The sequence below is a fragment of the Macaca nemestrina genome, chromosome 7, assembly GCF_043159975.1.
Source record: "Macaca nemestrina isolate mMacNem1 chromosome 7, mMacNem.hap1, whole genome shotgun sequence".
Taxonomy (NCBI): domain Eukaryota; kingdom Metazoa; phylum Chordata; class Mammalia; order Primates; family Cercopithecidae; genus Macaca; species Macaca nemestrina.
This window is the reverse complement of record NC_092131.1, coordinates 126,926,279-126,950,651: the sequence shown is the minus strand read 5'-3', so window position 1 is coordinate 126,950,651 and position 24,373 is coordinate 126,926,279. Positions and strand designations below refer to the sequence as shown.

Genomic DNA, 24,373 nt, shown 5'->3' with positions numbered 1-24,373 from the left:
AAAGATGCCTCAAGTGTCACCAAATTCAACCCTTCCCATCATCTACTTTTTAGACGTGTGATGTTGATCTAGTTATATAACACTCTGAGCTCCACTGTTCATATTTTAAGAACAGAGATGATGATACCTACCTCAGGGATTGTGGTGAGAATTTGTTGGAATCACGGCTGAGACGTGCCCATCCCCATGCCTGGCACATAGTAGATGCTCACTAAATAATCATGACACTCCTGCTCACTAAACAGGACTGTCATGATTATTTATAGGACATTGGTGTTCTTCTTAAAGTTTATACCAGCCAGGAGCGGTGGCTCACGCCTGTAATCCCAACACTTTGGGAGGCTGAGGCAGGTGAATCACTTGAAGTCAGGAGTTCAAGGCCAGCCTGGCCAACAAGGCAAAACCTTGTCTCTACTAAAAATACAAAAATTGGCTGGGCGTGGTGGTGGGCGCCTGTAATCCCAGATACTTGGGAGGCTGAGGCAGAAGAATGGCTTGAACCTGGAAGGCAGAGGTTGCAGTGAGCTGAGATCATGCTACCACACTGCAGCCTGGGTGGCAAAGTGAGACTCTATCTCAAAAAAAAAAAAAGTTTCTACCAACATTCATGCTATTTTATGAGAAAATATAGTCTATTTGGAGGGTGTTTACTAAGTGGTGCATTATTCTTAGTATTTAGTTTTCCCTTACTTGTAGTAGGCTTTTATTGATAGCTGTATTAAAGGATTTCTTGAGCAAATCACTTTTTCTTACTGAAATTCAGTTTCCCCACCTGCAACATGTGTGAGATAATCTCTCCCCATCCTGCCTCAAGAGCTGGCACAAGTGTTTGTGACCAAGGGAAGGAATCTTATTCCTGGAAATAGGTGCTATGCCTGCTTGCCTGTGTGTCTCAGTGTGTGCACACATGTGTCTGTTGCCACAGGGGACTGGACTCAGTTCTGTGTGTGTCTATCTCTGGCCTGGGAGTTTCTAGACCATGGGAGAAAATTGCATGTTGGAGTCCTAACAGCAACGGGCATGGAGCTTTGCCCTGTGCAGAGGCTCAGACTATGCTTATGGGTTTGTGTGCACAGGGGTGATCCACACATGTGCATGCATGTTGATTCCTCAGTGTGGCCCCTGCTTCCTAATCTCAGCAATGTCTCGCACCTCTCACTGTCTCTCCTTGCTGGGAGAGAAAGGGATCCATTTAAAAGTGAAGCTGTGCTCACTTTTTATCTTTCCAGATGTGATCCTCAAGGTGGTGGACAACAGAAAGAAACAGGAGTTGTTGTCCTACAAAATCCCCATCAAGTACCTGCGTGTCCTCCACCCCTACCACTTTGAGCTGGTGAAGGTGAGTCAGAGGCCTGGGAAAGTGTGGGGAGAGCAGGTGGGAACCACCTTGAATGTCCCCAGTCATTCCCTCAGAGAAGCTCTGAACATTCCACACCCACCCACAGCATGACACATCTAGGACCATGTGGGGCTCAGGAAACATAGCTCCTGGTACATACACAGGAATGATGTCTACAAGAATTTGGAATTCTCCAAATTCATCTCTGTAAGACAGCTGATTATTATAGGACAATTGCCACATTAAATGAATATACCAATTAAAGATAGATTTTGATTACATAAATGTTAAAAGAGTGGATCTAAAAATCAAAGAAACACAATATTTACAGAGTACCTGCTGCTTCGAGGCCCTGTGCTAGACACTTCACACTCCCTCTCTAATCCTCCAGGTAAACTACATTTTGCAGACATGGGACTGGGACCCGGGGAGAAAAATCTCCTCTTCCTGAGACACAGAGCAAGTGAGCGGCAGAGTTGAGGATGAGCCCAGGTCATGCTGTCTCCCAAGCCAGTTCCTTCTGAGCTGCCTCCCCATGCTGCCTTGGTCAGAAGGCCCAGGAGAGTTGGGGGTTACATGGCATAAAGCATTCCCTGGAGTGAGCAACTGGGTCCAAGCCATGAACTGAGGGGCCTGAGGCTCCTCACTCCAAGGTTGGGCCTCCAAAGCCAGACCCCTGCCTGTCCTCCCTCCTAGTGCTAAGGGGTAAGGGGTACAATTCACTCTCATTATTCAAGGACTTATGAAGCACCTACTATATGGCAGGCAGTGAGCCAGAGATGAACAGAAGCATCACATTCCCCTCCCCACTGTGCGCTCCAGACCCTGATAGTGGTTGAGAGTATAGAACAATGTAAAGAACAATTGTCGGGGGTCCTAGCCCAGGTTTGCTGCCTCCTAGCTGGATACCCATGGGAATCCACTTAACCCCCAGGCCTCCATCCTCATCAGCAAAGCTGGCACAGTCATTTTAAGGATCCCATGCAATGGTAGGCAAGGTTCCTGGCACACAGTAGGTGCTCAGTTTGGTCAGTTCCCCTCCCCCCATCCCTCCTCTGGGCCAGCACTGAACTTTTTTCTAAGCAATTCTTCAATCATGGCACCAGGGGGCTTTACCTTCCCTTAGGCCCCGTGATGAACCCCAATCCCAGGGCTTCAGGATGGGTCAGGTAGGGAAGTAAAAGAGATGCACCACTCACCCTGGGAGACTCAGCACTTGAGCTGTAATTCTGGGGGCATCACCCAGGCCCCCTGGCTGTCTGTTCACATACAACCCAGGCCTTGTTATCACATCTTTACTGGAGAGCAGACAGGCAGTGGTCCTTGTGAGGGTGATGAAATATTCAAATGGAAAAGGGAAGATTTATTATATTGATCTCCTTGGAAGGGCTCACAGGGACCATGAGCTTTAATTATCAGCTCGGAGCCCCAGCGGAGCAATGCCAAGTGATTGTCTGCAGAGGGCTGGATTTATGGCCAGGATCTGCCCCTTAGACACCCTCCTTCCTCTGTTTCTTCTGCCCCCACCCTGTCTCCAGCCCACCCAGTCTGGGAAAGCTGATGAAGCCACTGCCAAGACCCAGTTGTATGCCACAGTCGTTCGGAAGAGCAGCTTCATCCCCCACGACATCGGCTGCAACCACACAGCTCTGGAGGTACCAGAGCTGGGGCCCTCTGGGGTGGTGGGTGGAGTGGGAAGGGGCCAAACTTTGAGCAGGCCCCACGCCTTGCCCTTGGCCCCCACTGGCTGGCCTGAGGGTATGGAGCAGAGTATCAAGAATGGAAAAAGTAACCAGGCCTTTCCAAAATAGCAAAAGGAGTTTGTGAAGACAAGCCCTTTGGCAGGGATGACAAGGATGAAGATGCTCAAGCCTCTTCTCCTTCCCTCTCTGCCTTGGAGGTGAGGGGCAGGGGCTCAGCCACACCACTGCTCCTCGTGTACCATCTCTGTGCTGCAGTGGGGACCAGAGCATCCCAGAGCCTTATGTCTCCCCAGATCTTATGCTAGGGGCAGGGGAGAAGCCCTGTGCTCCCCCTTAGCCCATAGCCCAGCTGTTTCCTGTTCTATTCTTCCCCTCCTGGGATAGTGCCTCAGCCCCCCAAGCAAAAGTTTAGGGCCTCCTTGAGCTTTCCTTCAGCACCGTGTCTAAAGAAGTTTGACTGGTCTACTGATTAGGTATTCAGTTCATTCATTCATTTATTCATCCAGCAACTGTTTACAGAGCCTCTTCCATTAGCTAGGACAGGGCTGGGCCCACCTTAGGTCTGGCCACCAACCCTTGACCCATCACCATCCACCCGCTAGGCCAGTTAGCAGCTTTGGGAGGAACTCTTGATGCTCAAAGCAGACATGATCCAGGGACCTGGCCCCTCTCCCATTCCCCCAGCTTTCAAACTGCCCATGGGTGACAGATTCAAATTCAGCTATAGCCTGAGTATGATCAGGGTGAGAGCCACAGGACCGAAGCTCTGAGTTTCCACCTACCCAGACTTGGCTGATCTGTTCTTATCCTTCCCACCCCCACTACTTCCCACCCACCAGCACTGTGAGCCTGGCAGAGGAGGAAGCATTCTTTTGTCCTCTTTCACAGCCTGGGACACTGAGACCTAAGGGGAGTATGGTATAGGAGCCAAAACTCCTAACCCACATTTCTACTCCCCCACAGCCACCCCTCCAATGCCAGCATGTCAGACCTACAGGCGCCTTCTGCTCCCTGACACCTTCTATCACACCCTTTCCTGAGGACAGCCAGCAATTCACACACACACAGAACAAGGAAGAGGGGCAACAGCCTGGCCTTGTGGTCCCCAGGCCGCACCCCACAGGGAGGGGGCCACATCCCCAAGACCCAGGCAGAACTTTAGGGCTGCCCCACCCCACCCAGCCCTCTGACTTGCCTGGTAGAGCGGTAGAGTGGGGGCTTTCTCTGGCCAACAGCACCTTGCCCATTCTCCATGCCCTCTCCATCTGTGCGACGAGTATGGCCACAGAGCAGCTGCCTGCCCCTGATGGTGAGCGCATGGCAGGAGCAGGAACTTCTGCTACCTCCCAGGCTGTCATGAGCAGGTGTACTTGGGCAGCTGTCTCATTCACACCTGATCAGAGTCCACACAGAACAGATGCAAATTAGCTGCCACCACCCCCTTTTCAGCCTTACATCTGCTGGGGAGCCTGTGAACAGTAGGGCCTGCCAGCCTCCAGTGAAATCCCTCAGCCCCAGACCCCAGACCCCTCCAAAGTGTGAAGTGTACCATCAGAGATTCAATCCTTTGAATGTAGTGAAGGAATTCAGTCTCCAGAGCCCTCAGTGAGAGCTGCAAGGCCCTAAGGACTATTGTACGTGCCCATCAGCTCACACCTGTGTGGGGTTAGAGGTTGGGCAATCAGCTGAGATGGGTATTGAAAGAGGAGCCTGAGAAGAGGGCGTGGAGGAAGAAAAGGGAGAATGATCCAGAACAAGCTGCACTCCTGGGCCCTCTCCTCCCATTGAAGGTCAGAGTTAGAAACTCAGGGGAGATTATGGTTCAATCCTTCCATGCACGAGTGGGGAAACAGGCCCAGAGGCAGGAACTCGCCAATGTGACCCAGCTGGAGTGAATGGCTGAGCTGGAATAGACCAGTGAGAACCTCTTCCCATCTCAAGCTATGCCTGGGGCAGAGTCCGTCAGCTGTGTCCAGAGCCCCTTCCTCTTCCTGCTTCTTTTCCCATCAGCACCACAGAACTAGGATCCCACACATGCCCCAAGACCCTCACCCAGACCACTGCCTGCCTTCTCCCCTTCTTCCTCTTGGGTCTTTCTGTTTCTCTGTCTCTCCTTCTTTCATGCTCATAAACACAGAAAGGGTAAACCTTTTCCTCCATTGTTCCCCTCTTTTCTTCTTCATTCATATGATCCTCACTTTCTTTTTTTTTTTTTTTTTTTGAGATAGAGTCTTGCTCTGTCACCCAGGTTAGAGTGCAGTGGCACGACCTCAGCTCACTGCAACCTCCACCTCCTAGGTTCAAGCAATTCTTCTGCCTCAGCCTCCTGAGTAGCTGGGATTACAGGCCCAGCTAATATTTTCGTATTTTTAGTAGAGATGGGGTTTCACCATATTGGCTAGGCTGGTCTTGAACTCCTGACCTTGTGATCTACCCACCTCGCCCTCTCAAAGAGCTGAGATTACAGGCGTGAACCATCGTGCCCAGCCCATATGATCCTCATTTATCCTCAAGCAGATATTGAGCTCTTTTCTATGCCAGGCACTTTTGTTAAAACCTAGGATGACAACCGTGAATGAGCAGACATGGTCCCTGCTCATGTGGAGCTTGGGATCTAGCCAAATAGACAGAAAAGAAACAAGAAATAAATGAGAATAAACATAGGCTATGATGAGTGCTATGGCAAAGGGAATCCAGCAACTGAGATGGGGAGGATAGGGTGGGCTACTTTATTAAAAATGGTCACGGGAGGTTTCTCAGAGGTGGTGATGTTTAAGCTACAGGATGAGAAGGAGTCAGCCATGATGGGTTGGTGGGAGCTGCGGGGGGTCTGTACAGAGGGATCAGCATGTGTGAAGACCCTGTGGCAGAAATAAGAGGGGCGTGTGGCAGGAGTAAAAGAATGTGGAGCAAGAAGATAGGGACTGGGGGCCTGTCGGGAGACTCGGCAGAGGGGCATGCGGGGTGTCGGGCAGGAAAATAACGTGACCCAGTTCATTTCTAACAAAAGCATGTTTGCCATCATGTGTCAAATTGCCTGGGAAAGAGAATGGATTAGGGAAAGGAACAGAAATGGAGAGGCCAGTGAAGTGGCAGAGGAATCGGAGGAGCAGGAGGAATGAGAGCCGAGTGGGAGGTGGGTGAGGGCTGAGGGAGAGTGGGAGCCATTGGTGGATACAGGGTGAGGGTCAAGGTCCAGGAGATCAGGGGCTCTTGGGCTGGCAGCAAAGGCACATGGGGACAGACTCCCTGTCTCCCCTGTCTGCCTTCCAGTGTCCCTAGGCCCAGGCTGAGCAGGAGGTCAGTGAGGGTTGGAGCAAGATGACGCTGTCCACTCCTGCTTTGTAGCCTCCTGATGCAACCCCGCTCTGCTCTCTGAAAGCTGCGCCAATAGAAGCCCGGAGGAGAGGAGAGGGCAGTCAGAACTGGGAGGCAGGGAAGCCCTTAGCGGGTGACAGAGGACTGAGGAGGGAACAACCGAGGGCAGTCAGGGGAGTGACAACTGGGATCTGATTAAGAAAGAATAGCCCAGAGATGTGGATGCTGTGATCCTGTTCCAAACCAGTACTTCCTGGGGAAACCAGCAAGGCAAGGGAGCAGGCACCAGGGTGATGGGTGCCAGGGAGGCCAGGGGAGCCTGGCTGTGGCCGCTGATCTCAGGAAGTTCAGTATGGCTGGAGAAACCAGACCTGGGCTTCTTGTCTTTTGTTTATAAAGTGCTCTCTCACAAACGATCTAATCAGAGACCCCTCTCATCCCTGAGATGAGCCTCATTTGACTGACAGAAACCAAGGAGCTGGAACACCTAGCCCTACCCCTAGCCCTACCCCTCCCCAGGAGCCAGTGGAGGGGCCGAGGTTAGGACACAACCTCCCTTCCCAGGCCCCAACTCTCATGGCACCCTTTGTCCCCAAAGGAACTAGTGTAAGAGATCCATTGGTAAATCCCAGGACAGAAAGCGGGGGTAGTTGCCTCAGCTAGGCAGAGAAGGCTTCCTGAGGGAGGGCAGCCTGGTGCAAAGCAAGAACCGAGTAAGGCAGGGAACAGGGAGGAGCAGGTGTCAAGTGTGGAAGCAGCCATGAGCTCACGGATGGGGAAAAAGAGGGTAGGCAGTCTGGCTGGCTATCTCTGGAAGGTTCCAAGGCCACATGGGGTTCACCTGCCTCCTCTCCTCTCCAGATCTTTCTCCGGGGAGTCAACGAGCCCCTGGCCAACAACCCCAACCCCATGGTGGTGATTGCCCGGGTGGTTCCCAACTACAAGGAATTTAAGTGAGTGGGGCCCAGGTGGGCATGGGCGAGGAGGGGAGGGCAGAGGGCAGAGGAGGGGGCGAGGCCGTCATTGCTGCCATGGGACCTCCGGAAACCCCTCCGCCTCTAAGGCCCTTCAAACCTCTCCACTGGGTCTGAGGTCCCAGTAAGCTTCCTGCAGCAGACCAGGCCTTTCGTTCCCTAGGGAGAGCCCAGGCCCCTGGAAGGGGGCAGCTCATTCCTCTCCTGAGAGCAGGCTGGAGGGCAGGTGGTGGGGATGAGTGCCGATACCAGGCCTAACAGCTAGAGAGTGTGGGGAGGACAACAACAGGGGTCCTCATTCCCTGCCCAGGGTTCCTCAGCCCCTCCAACCTGCCTCCCTGCCTCACACCCACCACCTCCACACTCCCCCTCCCGCTCTAGCTCAGGGCCACAGGCTCCAGCCAGTGGTTGGCCCCAAAGGCCATCTTGGAACTTCACAGCCTTTAGTCCTGCCGGAGTCCCCTCCCTACTCATCCTGGAGGTCTCCCTGGCCCCAGTCACAACTCGTCCCCTCCTCCTCTAGACCTCCTTTTGAGTCTGTTGGAGTCACAGTCCTCAGGAGGACATTCATACTTTGCCACACAGTGGGAGAGTTCCCCTATGAACATGTGCTCTCTGCCACAGCACCGACTCCTGGGAGTCAGGGTCTGTCTTGGTCACTTCCAACTGGCCCTGATGGCCCAAGATGACTCCCCTACTTCTCTCTATTTCCTGTTGAGTTTTTTCGACCTATGAAGCCACCTTGCTTGTTGGAGGAAGGAAGATGACTGATGCACGCCCAGCCCAGTGGTCCCCACTTGTTATGAGGTCCAGGCCCAAACTCGGCGGGGTGCCTGCAACTCCCTTCTCTCGCATCAACCCAGAATCAAAGCAGGGGCCCTGGGCTGCCAGGCTCAGGTGCAGAGCCCAGAGCATTGACCCTGTCTCCCTGCCTCCCCAGGGTCAGCCAGGCCAACAGGGACCTGGCCTCTGTGGGGCTGCCCATCACCCCACTCTCCTTCCCTATCCCATCTGTGATGAACTTTGACGAGCCTCGCATCAGCCAGAACGGATGCCCTCAGGTATGTCTCCTCCCCAGTGGTTCCAGCTTCCTGTAACTCCCCCACACATTCACTGTTCACTCACTCAGTGAGTCGGTCAGCAGTTCCCTTGACTATTGAGTAAGAGTTGACTGAATTCTGCGGCACACCCAGGGCTGCACTCGCCTGTGCGGCAGAGAAACTGCCCTCCAGGACCTCTTGGTCTGGTGAAGATGGGAGTCACATGGGTAAAAAGGTTGAACATCAACACAAGATAATGTATAATCTAATAACAAACTGGGAGGGCTTGTCAGGGCTATCACATCAGAGGAGAGAAGATACAAAAGGGCAAATGTATAATTCCACTTATATGGGATACCTAGAATAGGAAAATTGAGAGTCAGAATGTAGAACGACGGCTACAGGGGCTGGGGAAGGGGAAGAATGGGGAGTTAAGGTCATGAGTACACAGTTTCTGTTTTGAGTGATGAAAAGTCCTGGAAATAGATAGTAGTGATGGTTACACAACAATGTGAATGCACTTAACATCACTGAACTGTACACTTAAAAATGGCTACCATGGTGAATGTCGTGCTATGTATATTTTACCACAATAAAATAAAACAATTTTTTGAGGCAGAGCTTTGCTCTCATCTCCCAGACTGGAGTGCAGTGGCATAATCTCGGCTCACTGCAACCTTTGCCTCCCGAGTTGAAGCAATTCTCCTGTCTCAGCCTCTCGAGTAGCTGGGCTTATAGGCACGCGCCACCATACCTGGCTAATTTTTATCTTTTTAGTAGAGATGGGGTTTCACCATGTTGGCCAGGCTGGTCTCGAACTCCTGACCTCAGGTGATTCACCCACTTTGGCCTCCCAAAAGGCTGGGATTACAGGCATGAGCCACTGCACCCAGAAAAAAAAAAAAAAAAAAATTTAATCGGAGGAGAGGGATGTAAAGCCTGGATTAGGGAAGGCAGTCTTGGTTTTTCTTTTCTTTTTTTTCTTTCTTTTTTTTTTTTTTTTTTTTTTTTTTTGAGACAGTCTTGCTCTTGCTGCCCAGGCTGCAGTGGCGTGATCTTGGCTCACTGCAACCTCCGCCTCCCAGGTTTAAGTGATTCTCCTGCCTCAGCCTCCCGAGTAGCTGGGATTACAGGCACCCGCCACCATGCCCAGCTAATTTTTGTATTTTTAGTAGAGATGAAGGTTCACCATGTTGGCCAGGCTGGTCTCGAACTCCTGACTTTGTGACCCACATGCATCGGCCTCCCAAAGTGCTGGGATTACAGGCATGAGCCACCACACCCGGCCGGCAGTCTTGAATTTTTAACAGAGAAACGGACAGGGCAGGGCAATTGGGCACAGCAATAGCACAAGTGTGAGGTGGGGACACGCAGGCTGTGACTTATGTCAGGGTGGACAGGAGTGCCGTGTGTTTGAGTATGAGACTGGGGGCAGGAGCATGCACAGACCATGGCTGAGTTCAGGGGAATAGCCAGATTGGTCTTTTCTCATCATCTGCGCTTCACTGCCAGCTTGCCCTACACGATGGTCCCAACATTCCTAGGGGCCTTGGAGGACAGAGGGATTTTTGGAGGTCCCTCCTATTGTCTGCCCACCAATGCTCATGTCTGGCATAGCAAAAATAGAACAAGACACCCCTTTGGAGCCCAGGCTTCATTTAAAGGCAAAGACATTAAAAGAAGGCTCAGACATGGGGTAGAGTGATGGTGGTGGGGAGGAGTGGGACAAAGGGGGACCCTGGGGACAGAGGCTTCAAACCCAAACCAATCCTTTGCCTGATTTCCCCAGAGTTACCTCACACATGGCCCTGCATTTGCCCAGAAAATTAAGAACGAATCAGCAGGCTATCCCAAGGGGCCCCAGGAGCTGCCTGCTTTAATGAGTGCACCCCCTCCCACCCCCAGGCTCTCTCTGGCTGCCTTTGCTGCCTAACTAATCTGGGTGGGAGAGGCACCACTCACTACACAGACTTGCTCCCAATGCCTTTTGCATGTGTGGGACCCGGTCCAGCAATGGCAGGACACCTGTTGAACATCACCCAACCCTGTGGCAGCTGGGCCAAGTTGAGAATTTGCTGGCAGCCGGCACAGAGGTGCCCAGGTGTAGCAGTGACAGAACAGGGGCAGGCTGCTGTGGTAAGGAGGGGTGGGGATTGCCTGGGCAGAGTCCTATCTGGAGGGGCACCAGCCAGCAGCCTGCGCTAAGACCTCACACAGACCCCTGCTCTGTCCCCTTTGAGCTTCAGTCGCCTCATCTCTACAGTTGAGGGGGTGGGATTGGACTTGGTAATTTCTAGGGCCTGCCCTCTCTGACATCTTGGGGGGCTATGATTTCTCACCAATTGTCACCGTGCAAAGCACTGTTTGACCTGGGTTTGACCCCAACTCTGTGACTTACAGGCTGCATGACCTTTGGTAAGCTGTTCCTTTCTCCAGACTCACTGATTCCAATCTGAAAGGAGAACTGGAGAACTCAAAGGATAATCGTTGCAAAGTGTCCAGGCCCGAGTTAAATGGGTTCCACTCTTCACAGAGCTGTACCTCCCCTAGTGCCAGTGTCCCCTCTGAGGCCAGCCTCACCACTGCCCTTTTCACATCTGGCTCCAAGTAACAGAAACCCCAACTTGGATCGGCTTAAATACTAAGGATATATATTGTCACACACCACATCAACTCACGACATAGAATGCTGCCAGAATTGGTGGATGCTCAGGCTCGGAAGGGTCCTCGAGGTCTCAGGATCTTTCCAACACCCCAAATTACCATCTTCAGCTGGCTAATGGCTCATGGGGGCACCTCACCCAAATAAAATGAAAGACCAGCAGAAAAGAGGCAGCCTTTTTTTTTTTTTTTTTTTGGAGACCAAGTCTCTGTCCCCCAGGCTGGAGTGCAGTGGCGTGATTCTGGCTCACACTGCAACCTCTGCCTCCCGGGTTCAAGCAATTCTCCTGCTTCAGTCTCCTGAGTAGTTGGGATTACAGGCAAGTGCCACCTCGCCCAGCTAATTTTGTATATTTAGTAGAGATTGGGTTTCACCATGTTAGACAGGCTGATCTTGAACTCCCGACCTCTGGTGATCCGCCCCCCTTGGTCTCCCAAAGTGCTGGGATTACTGGCCTGAGGCATCGCACCCAGCCACAGCCCATCTTCTTGTAGGTGGTTTTAAGGAGCAACTGGAAACCAACCTCACCCAGCCATCCCTCAGCAGACCTCCTTCCTGTCTCATTGGCCGGGATTGGTTACATGAACTTCCTTGAGTCAATCACTGAGGAGGAGTGTGGCTCTGCCTTGCTGGTATTAATGTGTAAGGTTATGGAGGCGGGGCCACCCGGACCCAAGGGCCATCTCCTGGCGATGAGGCAGGGAGGGGCATGGTGGTGGGCTAGGTGGCCCTCAGTGGAGCCTGGTGATGGCAAAGCCTGAACTGGTGAGTTAAGGGATAGATGGCAGGTCGGACTTCACCTGGTCTAGCCTGCTGGAACCAACATAGGGTGGGTGGTGTAAGTTACTCCTGCCCCAGCACCTTGGAAGGGGCCCATTGCCCAAAAAGCTTCTCCTGTGGTTCTGGTCTCCTACAGAGCTAGAGTGGAGTTCCGGGAAGCCATGTGTGCCTACCACCAACTCCTCCTTTCTCAGCCCCACAGTTGGCTTGTCTCCTGGGGCCCCTTCCATCTCCACAGACCCTGCCCTAGTGCTGGCCTCCCCTCAGGTCCCTGCCATCCATTCTCTGAGGAGCAGCCAGGGTGTCCCCTGCCTAGCCCCTCCCTGGGCCCCTCATCACTATCACGACAAGGCAAAGCCCCACTCTCAGCCAGGTCCACAGGCCCTGTGCCCTCCAGCCTCCTAGCTTATGGCTCCAGCTCATACAGACGTTCTGCAGCCCCACTGGACGGCTTGCTGTTCTCCACACCCATGCTGCCCCCTCCCACCTCCAGCCTCCACCTCTATTGCACTCTCAGCCTGGAATGGCCTTCCTCTCTTTACCTAATGCCCTTGTCCTTCACGTCCTCCCTGAGGAATGGGGTCAGAAGTCATGGCTTTCTCCTCGCACACCCCAGCTCCCACAACCACAGCTTGCTTAGGACTCCACATGTTTGCGGGTGTCTGTCTGTCTGTCTGCCTGTCTGTCTGTCCCCTATCCTCTTGGAAGACGGTGAGCTACAGGGTCGGGGGCAGAGTCTGGCTCTAGCAGCACCCCACAGGTATCTGGCATGGAGAAGCCCTCCAGAGTCAACATTTGCTGAGTTCAGTGGAGTTGAACTTTCATCTTAATAGCAGAACATCCATTGTCTCCTTTAACCTCACAACAGGCTTTCAAAGTGAGGAGTTTGAGGCATATCCCAATTGGATAAGGGGAAAAGTAGATCCCAAAGAGCAGAAGGGACTTGAAGGTCACATGGCAAGGTTGAGGCAGACCCAGGCCCAGAGCCAAGGGGTCCTATCTCTCTAGATACCCCAGCCCAGCATCTGTTCCCAGCAACTACTCCTCCTGATGGGGCCACTATGCCTGGGCAGAGCAGGCAGAGGTGGGTGTGGGTGGGCCCAGGGGAAATGAGGCGGGGGGTTGGGAAGGCATGGAATGAAGGCTCTGTCCCCAAGGGGAAGCAGGTCTGCCTCCATGGCTGGGGGTTAATGGCTTTTCTGAAGATCACAGCTGAGGGTTAATGACATTCCGTAATTCCACCACCGCTGTGGCCCTTTCCATTAGCATCTATGCAGGCAATGCCTGCCTCTCCCAGCCCCCACCCTGCACACTCATCAGCCACAGCACCCTCACCAGGACTCTGGCATCAGACTGCAGGTCTTCTAACTTCGAGTTCCTCTAACTTCGAGTTCCCACCACTCCTGCCCGCACATACACAAGAGAGGCTGACCCTCCCTCCCCAATCCTAGGTCTGAAGGGATCTTTCCTAGGTGACTTGCCCTGGGAAACTACTCAGGGAAAGGGCTGTTCCTTATTGGGCAGGCAACCACTCACCATCTCTGGCTTCATAGGCTCCATACAGACACATGGGTAGGTCCCAGAAAGGGTAGCTAGCATCTACTAAATAACCTTCTTCCAGGGCAGTAGCAAGGTATGGGCAGCAGGGGACTGAGTCACAGGTGCCCCAATGCCTGGCAGACAGTCCCAGCCAGGTGGACCCTCCTGCACCCAGGAGAATGGGGCGGCTCTGGGAGGGACATGGTTTGGGGATCAATCTTGAAAGATCACTCCCAAGCCCCACAGAACTCAGAAGCAACTTCTCTCACCAGACCTGTTGGCCAAGCTCCCGTAAAAAGTGGGATGCTCCCATCACTGCAGTCTCTGTTCAGGTGTCCAGGGCACCCTAGTCCTGAAGTGATTGCAACCCATCTCCCCAGGGCCAGGGGCAGACACAGCTGAGCCTCGGGCTGAGCCTGGACAAACCAGGCCCATTAGTGTGACTGTCATCAGCACCCTGCCACTGTGGGGGAGTGGACCTATGCTGATATTTCATGATCCCGCATCAATAACTCGTGGAGCCGCAGTGCATTTGTGCTGACCTTTTCAAGCAATGACTGATTCCTGCAGGGCAGCAGGAGGTGGGAGCGGCCGCTACTGTTGCTGACAGTCCCTGGCTGGGGCACAGAGGCAAGGCAGTCACTCGGTGGGTCTGTGGCAATGACCCATAGCCCCGCGCTGTGCTGGGACCCTGCAGGGCTGCCGGCTGGGAGTTACAGGCTGATGGCCATCTCCCATCTCCCACCTTCTGGCCTTGGCAGATGCCAGGCTTCCCCCTGGAGCCTCTCCTCATTCCAGGCGTCCTCTGCACAAGATGTGCTCAGTGCCACTCCACATGTTTGCTTGTGCTGTTTTCCCATCCTGAAGACCTTTGTCCCTCTCTTCACCCAGCCAGACCTTCCTTCAGAGCCTTTCTCTGGTTCTGCTTCCTTCAAGGAGGCTTTTCTGACCACCCACAGGAACATTTCATATAGCTCTCTTATGGGCAGTGCTACAGTTAATACTGTCTTGTTTCATTGTTTGAATCATACCCATGTGTGTGCCCTAACTGCTGGCCTAGGGTGCCATCAAGTCCCCCGAGTTCCCACTGGCCCACACTGTGGGCACAGGGAGGCCCTGTAGTCTGCAGAGCTGTCTTGGCCTCTGCAAGGGGCCAGGGAAATTGTGTGGGGCAGAGAGGGGCTGGTGACAAAGACAGAGGTCATGTCTAACTTAGCATCTGTGACACCACCAGCCACGGGTGTGAACACGAGTGCAACACTTTAGGAAAACAGTTTACCAATAATGAATAAGGTGTCCTCAAATACACACGTCCTATAACCCAGCAATTCCATTTTAGGTACTAAATTGTACTAAGGAAGTAATTTGCGATATGAAGATATGTAGCAGAGAACTTTCAATGCAGTGTTATTAAAGGGAAAAATGGGAAGGGAGACATCAGGGCACTCCGACATGACAGAATATCCTGAAGTTACTAAAGTCATGGGTGATGAGTTTTCTGTGACTTTGGATATGCTTAGGTTTTACTGGTAAATGAAAAAGGCAGGATGCTAGAATGGCGATTATACATAAAGTACACACAGAAAAAATCTAGGAAGAAGCACAGTTTTATGAACTGTGTTTATCGTAGGAACACCGGAGGTGTTTTTCTTCTTCCTATGTTTCTGCATTTTCCTAAATGTATTTATTACGTGTGTGTTGCAGTTATTTATTTATTTATTTATTTATTTATTTATTTATTTAGGGACAGAGTTTCCCTCTGTCACCCAGGCTGGAGTGCGGTGGCACAATCTCAGCTCGCTGCAACCTCCACCCCCCGGGGTTCAAGCAGTTCTCCTGCCTCAGCCTCTTGGGTAGCTGGGATTACAGGAGTCCCCCACCACACCTGGCTAATTTTTGTATTTTTAGCAGACACGGGTTTTGCCATGTTGGCCAGGCTGGTCTTGAACTCCTGACCTCAAGTGATCCACTTGCCTAGGCCTCCCAAAGTGCTGGGATTACAGGCATGAGCCACCACGCCCAGTCAGCTTGCTTTTATAACTGGGAGAAACTTTGTGACAAATATAGATACACACAACGAAATATCTGAGTATGCCTTGATTTGGGAGAAGCTGTGGCCCCCACCACCTGCTCCTACCTTCTCCCTCCAGCTGTCCAAGCCTGGGGGACCCCCAGAGCAGCCCCTATGGAATCAGTCCTTCCTCTTCCAAGGCCGAGATGGAGCTACCAACTTCTCAGAAGACACAGCCCTGGTGCTGGAGTACTACTCCTCAACTTCAAGTACGTGACCTCTGGTGCCTCACCAGGGCAGCCATGCCTCAGGAGATTTGTATTATGAAAGGGTGTTCAGACCATCCCACCTCTGCCTCCCACAGGGATGGATGGTTCCCAGGTGCCCAGGCAGCTTCCTAGTGCAGGCAGAGGAGAGCTGGCTGCATTCCTTGTCCACAGGCCAGGACACGTGGGCCTGTCCCATACTAGGTCTTAGCCTCAAGCTTTGTTTTATTGCACCCATCAGTGATGGGGGAGGGCTGGAGCCCTCAGAACTCACAGAGAGGGGAGAGGAAGATGGGCTTCAGAGACCAGCTGATCCACAGTCTTCTGCACGGTGGGATTGAAGCCCCCAAAGGGCAGAGACTAGGTTGATGTATATAAATTCCCAGACACACAGAGTATGTTTAGAGTTAGCTTTGAATTCACAAAGCCCTAAAGATGAGAAGAGGATGTATGTGCAGGGAAAGGCCAGGAGGCAGGAAAGCAGGCGGTGGGAGACAGGAGGACTGGATGTCAGGTATTAAAGCAGAGGCCGAAGTGGGGGCTTTGGCAGGAGCCCCAGTTGATCCCTCCCACACAGTGAAAGGCAGCCAGCCATGGACCCTCGACCAGCCCCTGGGCATCTCTGTGTTGCCGCTAAAGAGCCGTTTGTACCAGAAGATGCTGACAGGGAAAGGCTTGGATGGGCTTCACGTGGAGCGGCTCCCCATCATGGTGAGCCCCCTGCCCTGAACTGGGCCCCTGGCATGCCACCTGGCCCCACCCTGCCTCACCCTGCCCCACCTCACCACACCTCCATAGGAGAATTTGGCTTCTCTAGGAGCTTCTGTCAAGGCACCCACCAGGGAAGCCACCCAGTCTAGGAGTGAGGAGCTCCCTGAAACCCCAGAAGCCAGTCTTGCCTCTGGGACTATGACGAACCAAGCCAGAGAAATTGCCCCTGAGCAACTTGGGAGACAAGTACAGGGAGACCCCATGAGACAGTACAAGTGCTCAGGCTTTCAGCCAGCCAGACCCAGGTTCAAATCCTGTCTTGGCCCCATCCTCACTGTGGAAATTCAGGCACATTGCTTAACCACAAGAGTCCTCGTCTCTAAAACAGGAGCAGCATGCCAAGTACACAATTTCTGTGTGTAACAAGAGAGTTCAGAACTCAGGCTCTAGAACCAGACTGTCTGGCTTCAAATTCTGGTTCCACCACACACCAGCTAACATGACCATGGGAAAACTACTTAAAGTGTCAATGCCTCAGTTTCCTTGCCTGTAAAATGAGTACACGGCAATAGCACTTTTTTCATAGCGTTGCTGTGAGATTTCATGAGAAAACCATGGAAAGCACTTAGAATAAGTTCTCAACAAGAATGAATAATATTGTTACCATCGTTCTCTATTTCTATGCCACCATTTCCCCTAAAATACTTCTGGCCATCCTGACATAATAGACCTCAACAAATGAGAATCTCTCTGTCAGATGAGCCTAGTGGTGCCAGACAGGTCTCTAGAGGGGTTTAGAAGGGATGGTGTGGAGGTGGTTTGCAGAAGCAGGAGGCCAGCTCCCACCTCCCTCCCACCTCCTAGGTACAGCCCCCAGGTGACACCTTCCAGAGAACTCCAGAACAGTAGGTGGGGCAGAGGCGGAAGCTGCCCTGGCCAGCATGGTCTGAGTGCTCCCTTCTCCTCCCCAGGACACCAGCCTGAAAACTATCAATGGTGAGGCCCCCACAGTGGATCTCTCCTTCCAGCTGCTTTCCTCCGAGGTAAGGCTGTGGGCCAGGGGAGGGTCAGGGCCAGCAGGCACATGTTAGTGAGATCCAACTTCCTTCACAATTGCTGGCTTTGTTCAGGGACTTCCGGGGGAATGGGACTACTACTTTGGATGGAAGCATCTAAGGGTGATTTGAGACTCCAGAAAAACAGAGAGAACGCTGAGATTAGGAAAAGGAGAGCTGCGAGCAGAGGGCCACCCAGACCTGGGAGTCAGCCTCTGACCAAGCCCAAGCCAAGTCTGGCTCACTGGGATCAAGGTTCTGCAAGGGTGAGCTAGGATATCAGTTTTCTATTGCTTTATAACCAACTTAGCAGCTTAAAATCATGCCCATTTATTAGCTGACACTTCTATAGGTAGGTCCTGTGACACAGGGTGGCTGGAATCAAGATGCTGGCAGGGTCGCATTCCTTTCTGGGGGTTCTGGGGAGGAATCCACTTCCAAGTCCATTCAGGTAGCCACCACAATCCAGTTCCCCGCAGTGGCGGACTCACAGCCCGGTCTCCTTGCAGGCTGTCAGCCGGGGCGGCTCTCAGCTCCTGAAGGACGCCCGCATGCCCCCTCACAATGGCCCCGTTCATCTTAAGCCAGCAGGCATGTCCAGTCCCCGTTACACCTCAAAACTCTGACTTCCTCTTCTGTCAGCAGCCACAGAAAACTTTTAGAAGTGCTTTTAGAGGGGCTGGTATGACAAGGTCAGGCCACTCGAATCATCTGCCTGTCTTAAAGTCAACAGTGACGTATAACAAACATCATCCCAGGTTCATCAGTCATCATATTCACGGGTTCCAAGAATGAGGGTGTAAAATCTTGGAGGCCTGTTTTTGGAATTCTGTCTGCCACAGCTGGGTTGGTCCAAATGTGAAGACACCCAGGGCTGAGCCCTGCCTGCTGGATGAGCCTCGATCCCTCTAGCTAGCTACACCTGGTCTCAGCCCAGCTTAGACCCTGCTCACTTGGCTGCAGTGCACATGCCAGGCACCCGCTGGACTTTCCCCCTTTCCTTTCAGTGGTGCTGGTATGTGGGTAGTTTAGGACCATGAACCCAGAAAGTGTTTGCAGGGACTAATGTCCGCACCAACCCACTCCTGCCTTCTTCCCACGCAGGAAAAATATCCGCCAGCTCGGGGGTAGTACTTGGCTCTGTGACCTCACTCATGAAGATCACAGGCAATCCTATGGTGTGGAGTATGAGGAGTATATCTGGGCTGGTACCAGCCTGAAAGCGCTTTTACAAGGCCTCTGGAGAGGGTCTGAGACCCCCACTGGCACTCTCTGCTATAGGTATTCAGGATTGCCCTCTCAAGGGTAGAAGCAACAAACCCCAAGAAAGAGGCAGCAGAATCTTGGAGAGAAAGGTCACAAACTTCCCAGTTTGGAGCCCAAACCTCTGGGGCCTCTTCCCAAGGTATAGAGTCTGCCTGTGGCCACTGGCCACTGCCAGCCCCTCCCCACCTCCCTCTGCCTCCTGCCCCTTCCACTGGGCATGTGTATCCTAGGACTAAAAGGAGCGTCAGGTGCCCCTTGTCAGGGGACTGACTAGTGGGCCCAGGCAGGCAACAGGCAGGTGGGCGAACAGTTTCCCAATTGCCCAGGGGCTGGGCACAAAGGTCTCCAGTAATGAATTATTCACCGGAGCTGTGCTAAGTGCAGAATTAATCCCTTTCCTTCCAGCTGGCGGCCTCACTAAATTATCCCTCCAAGTCATGCGGGAAAATGCTGCCGAATTCATTTAGCTGCTGAGTGTTTTGATCTAGGCCTTGTGATTTTAGCGTCTCCTTCCCCCAACCCCCTCCCCCTGGAGGCGGGTAAAAAACCTTTTAGTAATGGATTTCTGAGAAGAAAGGAAAAGAAAGGGGATCAGGATTGGGTGTGTACCAGGAAAATAGTACTAGCAGAAATTCAGATTCTACAGCCAAGAATGCGCGCGCACACACACACACACACACACACGCACACTCTACATATACGCTGTCATTAATCACATGTGAATATCTACACACAGTCACAGACACACAGATGTGTGCGCACATACCTTGGCAAGAAGGATGCACACACTTAATGCATATGTACATGCTCTCACATACATGCAAACTGACACACAGGCGTTTTCACACCTGTAGTGGCACACACAGAAGCTAAATGTCTTTGTAGTGGAAATATTTCTTGGTAAACTATCCGAGAATTGGCCAATAACTGACTCCCTTTGATTCCAGAATCTTAAAGACCAGGTTAGAAGCCTGAGTATAAAGTGCTAATGTGGTTAAATTAAATTCACCGTGAAGTCCTTGCAGCCACAGCACCCATTCATTCATTCTTTTATTCCATGTATATTTGATGAGGAGTCACTGCATGTCAGGAACTATGCAAGGCAAGAAGTAGAATTTTGGCTGCCATTGTGGATTGAAATGGGGAGAATGAGGGGTTGGCAGCCATGGACCTCATTCTGCTTTGAGCTCATACCTTCATTGGGCTTGGACATGGCTCTCTAGTGTCTGAGCCCTTTTGGCATCCTTCTCCCTAAGGAATGACAGAAAAGTGTTGAGAATTCATGAACAGGTCAGATGGCATTGCAGCTAAATCTAAAGGGCCCCATCCCCTTCTCCACCCCTCATTACCACCTTCACTGCAATACCATCATTGTTCTCTATGCAACTGCAAACATTTATGAAGCACCCACTATGAGCAATTGCTGTTCTGGATTTTAGGAATATTACATTGAAGAAGAAGAAAAAAACCAATAAGGCCTTGTCTTCGTAAAGCTTGCGTTCTTAGCAGGGAGTATGGAACAGACAATAAACAAATAGTTCATAAGCAGATATCAGCTAATGATAAGGGGTCTGAGGAAATTCAAACAAGGTCACATGATACGGAGTCCTTGAAGGGGCTATTTGGACTCCTCATGGTAGCTGAGTACAGTTATGAGCTAAGCTGCTATAACAGAGATCAGGTTCCTGCCCCCTTATTGTTGCGCCTAAAGTGTTGCCTGCGACTTCATCATGGAAGGTACCTGGTATTCATCTCTGCATCCTGGACTTCAGGAAGGCAGCGGCAGGGCTGGGGCCATCAACTCTTCCACCCTTTAAATCAAATATTGCACAATGGGTCCAGAAGACACCACCTGACACCTGGAGGTCTTAGAGTCCTGCGGACACTCTAGCTGCCGAGGCTTGTGATAGTGGGCCTCTCAGGCCCCTTGTTCACATGGTCAACAACTCCATCCTAGGGGCAGCTCTTTGCACGTGGTCAGACGTGATCAGTGCTGCCACAGAGCGGAAATGCTTCAGGAGAAATGAATGTGCATGCCCTATTTGGGCCCAGCCCCAGCCCGAGGACATAGGGCTTCCCCTATGAGCCTCCATGTCCAGGAGTTTCGGGCACAGGCTGTCCTGGATAATTGGACATTTTGGTGAACACAGCTTCCCCACACCCACCACCCCCACATGACCCATTCTCAGGGCTCTCAGAACCAGCATGGCGAAATTTGCAAATAGGCAGAGACAGAAGATTCTCTCAACAGCCCACCCTGGACGGCAATCTCCTTGGCAGCAAGTGGTCATCCCAGCCTCTCCTCCCGCGCCGCCGTGATGGAGAGCTCACTACCGCCAGGAACAGGCCTTCCCATGACTGAGTGGTAGAAATGGCCACCCTACATTGAGCTCAACCTGCCTCCTGGGGCCCTCCCTCTGCCCCAAGCTCCTGGCTTTGCCCCTGAGGCTGCAGGGCAACCCCAGCAAGCCTCCTACATAGATCCCATAGTCAACCAACACTTTTGAGGGCAGACAAGATAACAAAGCCTGCAGTCTCAGTGAATGGCAAGAGGTGTTGGTCTCTGGTTTGGAATATTGCATTTGAAGGTGGCTGGTTCATGATAGGTTCATTTTTTACCCTCTGGTGGGACTTCTCTAGTCATTTGCTGCTGAAAGTGATCTGCCTTAAGATGGTTTGTGTGTGTAGGTGAGTATATGAACACACACAGATCACACAAAAACTAGAAAAACATGTATACTCATATACAAAAACATACACACAGAAAACTTCCCTTTATTGCACATTCAGTGGGGGCTGGCCTTTGAGATCGATTAGGCTCTAAAAATCCATGAGTTTGGCTGGGTGTGGTGGCTCACGCCTGTAATCCCAACACTTTAGGAGGCTGAGGCGGGTGGATCACGAAGTCAGGAGTTCAAGACCAGCCTGGCCAACGTCGTGAAACCCTGTCTCTACTAAAAATACAAAAATTAGCTGTGGTGGTGGGCGCCTGTAATCCCAGCTACTTGGGAGGCTGAAGCAGGATAATAACTTGAACCTGGGAGGTAGAGGTTGCAGTGAGCCAAGATGGCGCCACTGCACTCCAGCCTGGACAACAGAGCAAGACTTTGTCTAAAAAAAAAAAAAAAAAAAAAAAAAAAACACAAAACAAAAAACAAAAAACTCCATGAGCCTATGGCCACTCCACATACACACACACATAAACACATACACACACACTTTGGTCTCCTCCATTCCCCCTCTGATCTCGGCCTCTTCTCTTTGAAGAGTGTGATGTGGTCCCCGGGGAGTCTACACTTCCCCAGGCAAAGCAGCTTGGCTCTCTTAATGAACTGGTTTCGAGATCCCACAGTATCCTGGGTGCCCTCCAGCTTGCAGCTAGCCTCTTTGAAGTTAGGCCCACACTAACTAGGTTTTCTGGGCTGACCATGTGGATTGGAACCTGGGATGCACGCAGTAGGTGCTCATTGCATCGGTTCCTGCCTCTCTGCCTGGAATGCACCTCCCCATGAGGTGGGACAAGTTCATACCGTCATCTTGGTATACAGCAACGTTTCTCTTCTTGGGTTTAGGATTTGGGATCCATTGCATTACCCAGATGGGGCACCAGGCAGAAGTAGGGCCTCTCAGATGGGTGGCCACACCCTCCTCAGCCCACAGCCCCCAGACATGCTGGGAGGACTTGAAACCCCCTGGCTTCCTGGGAGTATAGAGAGGGTGCATTTGAGGAGAGGTGGTGGTGACACCTGCTGCCACCACTGAGGGCAGGGGCAGCTGCCATGGTCCCATCTGACCTTCCCCCTCCCTCTTCCCCTCACAGGGAGGGAGTGGGGTGGCTTCTTTTCAGACTCGTTACAAAGATCTCTCTGGAGACCAGCCCAGAGTGAGGACGAGTGGCCACTTAGCAAATACAGAGGAGAGGGCAGGGGACAGGCAGCATCACGCTGGCTTCTGAAAAATTTTTATAGATTTTTTTGTAAGCCACACATGACACTCCTGGGCTAGTCCTTAGAGAAACCACAACACAAACCTCCCTCCATTTCTTCCCCAAGCACAGCGGCCTGAATGGGCCAGTGCCCAGAACAGTACAGCTGTCTCCTCCACTGGTTCTGCCTTCTGAAGGCTGTTCCCACCCACAAGACTCCATCTCTGAAAACACTACCATAAGGATGGACCAGAGAAAGAGACCCTTTCCCTGCCACCATCTCACACCATCCCTCATTGCCCTCCCTCCCACACACAAAGCCTCTGCCCGCCTGTCCTCTCATTGCCTCAGGTCAGTTGGCAGGAGGGAGAGGAGACAGATCCACCCCTTGCCCACAGGTGCCCTTTCCCTCACCTGCTCAGGTTCTAGGTCCAGTGTAGAGCTCTTCCCTTCCCATCCAAAGGAAGCTTAGAGCTGGGTGCAGTGGCTCTGGAGAGATTAAAATCTGTACACCTGTAATCCCAGCACTTTGGGAGGCTGAGGTGGGCAGATCGCCTGAGGTCAGGAGTTCGAGACCAGCCTGGCCAACATGGAGAAATCCTGTCTCTACTAAAAATACAAAAATTAGCCGGCTGTAGTGTCAGGAGCCTGTAATCCCAGCTACTAGGAGGCGGAGGTTGCAGTGAGCCAAGATCGTGCCACTGCACTCCAGCCTGGGAAACAGAGCAAGACTCTGTCTCAAAAAACAAAAAACAAACAAATCAAAGGAAGCTTAGAATGGGGCGGGAGAGACGTGAGAGTCTGTGCTTTCACAAGGCCAACCTGGCCCCCAGGTCACGGACTCTCAGTGTGGGAGCAGGGCTGGTCATCTCACCTCTCCTCCCACGCTGCCACGAGGGAGGCTCCTACCTGCTTTCCAGAATGCCTGAATCTCCCCATAGTGCTCCCTGCCTTGGGGACAATATTGGCCTCCCTTGGTGATCTTGCAACTCCCATGCTCCCCACTCCAGAGAAGGAGCTGAACGGTCCCTCCAGAACAGACACAGAGAGTTTGACAGACTCTACTTGGTCATTTCCCATGACAGAGAGCTCATTACCACCCAGAAAGGCCTCTCCATCCTCTACTAGCTCCTTTCTAAACTTCCTTCTGTCTTCTGTCTCTCTTCAGTTTCCTCCCTCTGGCCCTGCCTTTTCCTCCCAGAGGCCCACTCTAGAGAAGTCAGGGCCTGTGACCATGTCAGTCCTACTGACATTTGCAAACTATTTATGGCATCTCCAGCCTGAACCCACTCTCCTTCCTCTTCCTCTTTGTAGCACTTGGTTTCTGATTATTGTCCTGCTGGTTGTCTCCTCTTGACAACATTCCTCTTAAAGTATCCCCCAAAACTGTGGGGCCCAATCAGCATTAGAGGTAGAGTAGGACCATCACTCCCTCTCGCTGAATACATTCTCCCCTTTGGTGCAGCTGAAGCCTAGCTTTGGTTCTATTTTAGCATTTATCAAAGCAGTGAGGGTCCGTTTAGAGCCAGAGTCTCACTCTGGCACATCAGTAGGCAACATGTCTGCATCTTGCCTCCCTGCTGTTCTATATTGAACTTAGACAGGGTTTCTCCCCTGTGGTGTTTCACCTTTTTCATCTCAGCCCATCTTCTAAGCTTGAGATCATTCTGGACCCTGATTCTATCATGCAACACACAGTCCGATCTGTACCCCCAACCCCAAGCTTCAGGTCATCCGTGGAGGTGGCCAGGACACTTGAAGTGTTGCAGTGTCCACCTTGTAAT

The 24,373-nt window shown here is 52.1% G+C and overlaps 1 protein-coding gene across 2 annotated transcripts in view; it reads left to right on the top strand.

The window, feature by feature from the left end:
- Window positions 1-24,373, top strand: part of LOC105490947 (coiled-coil domain containing 33) — a 101,183-nt gene that overhangs the window by 29,260 nt on the left and 47,550 nt on the right. For both annotated transcript variants that reach the window (XM_071101009.1, XM_011756959.2), the window contains exons 4-10: window positions 1,230-1,339; window positions 2,878-2,994; window positions 7,222-7,313; window positions 8,275-8,395; window positions 15,506-15,635; window positions 16,210-16,343; window positions 17,315-17,386. In XM_071101009.1, the coding sequence (XP_070957110.1) occupies window positions 1,230-1,339; window positions 2,878-2,994; window positions 7,222-7,313; window positions 8,275-8,395; window positions 15,506-15,635; window positions 16,210-16,343; window positions 17,315-17,386 (776 nt within the window). The remainder of the gene's footprint in view (window positions 1-1,229; window positions 1,340-2,877; window positions 2,995-7,221; window positions 7,314-8,274; window positions 8,396-15,505; window positions 15,636-16,209; window positions 16,344-17,314; window positions 17,387-24,373) is intronic.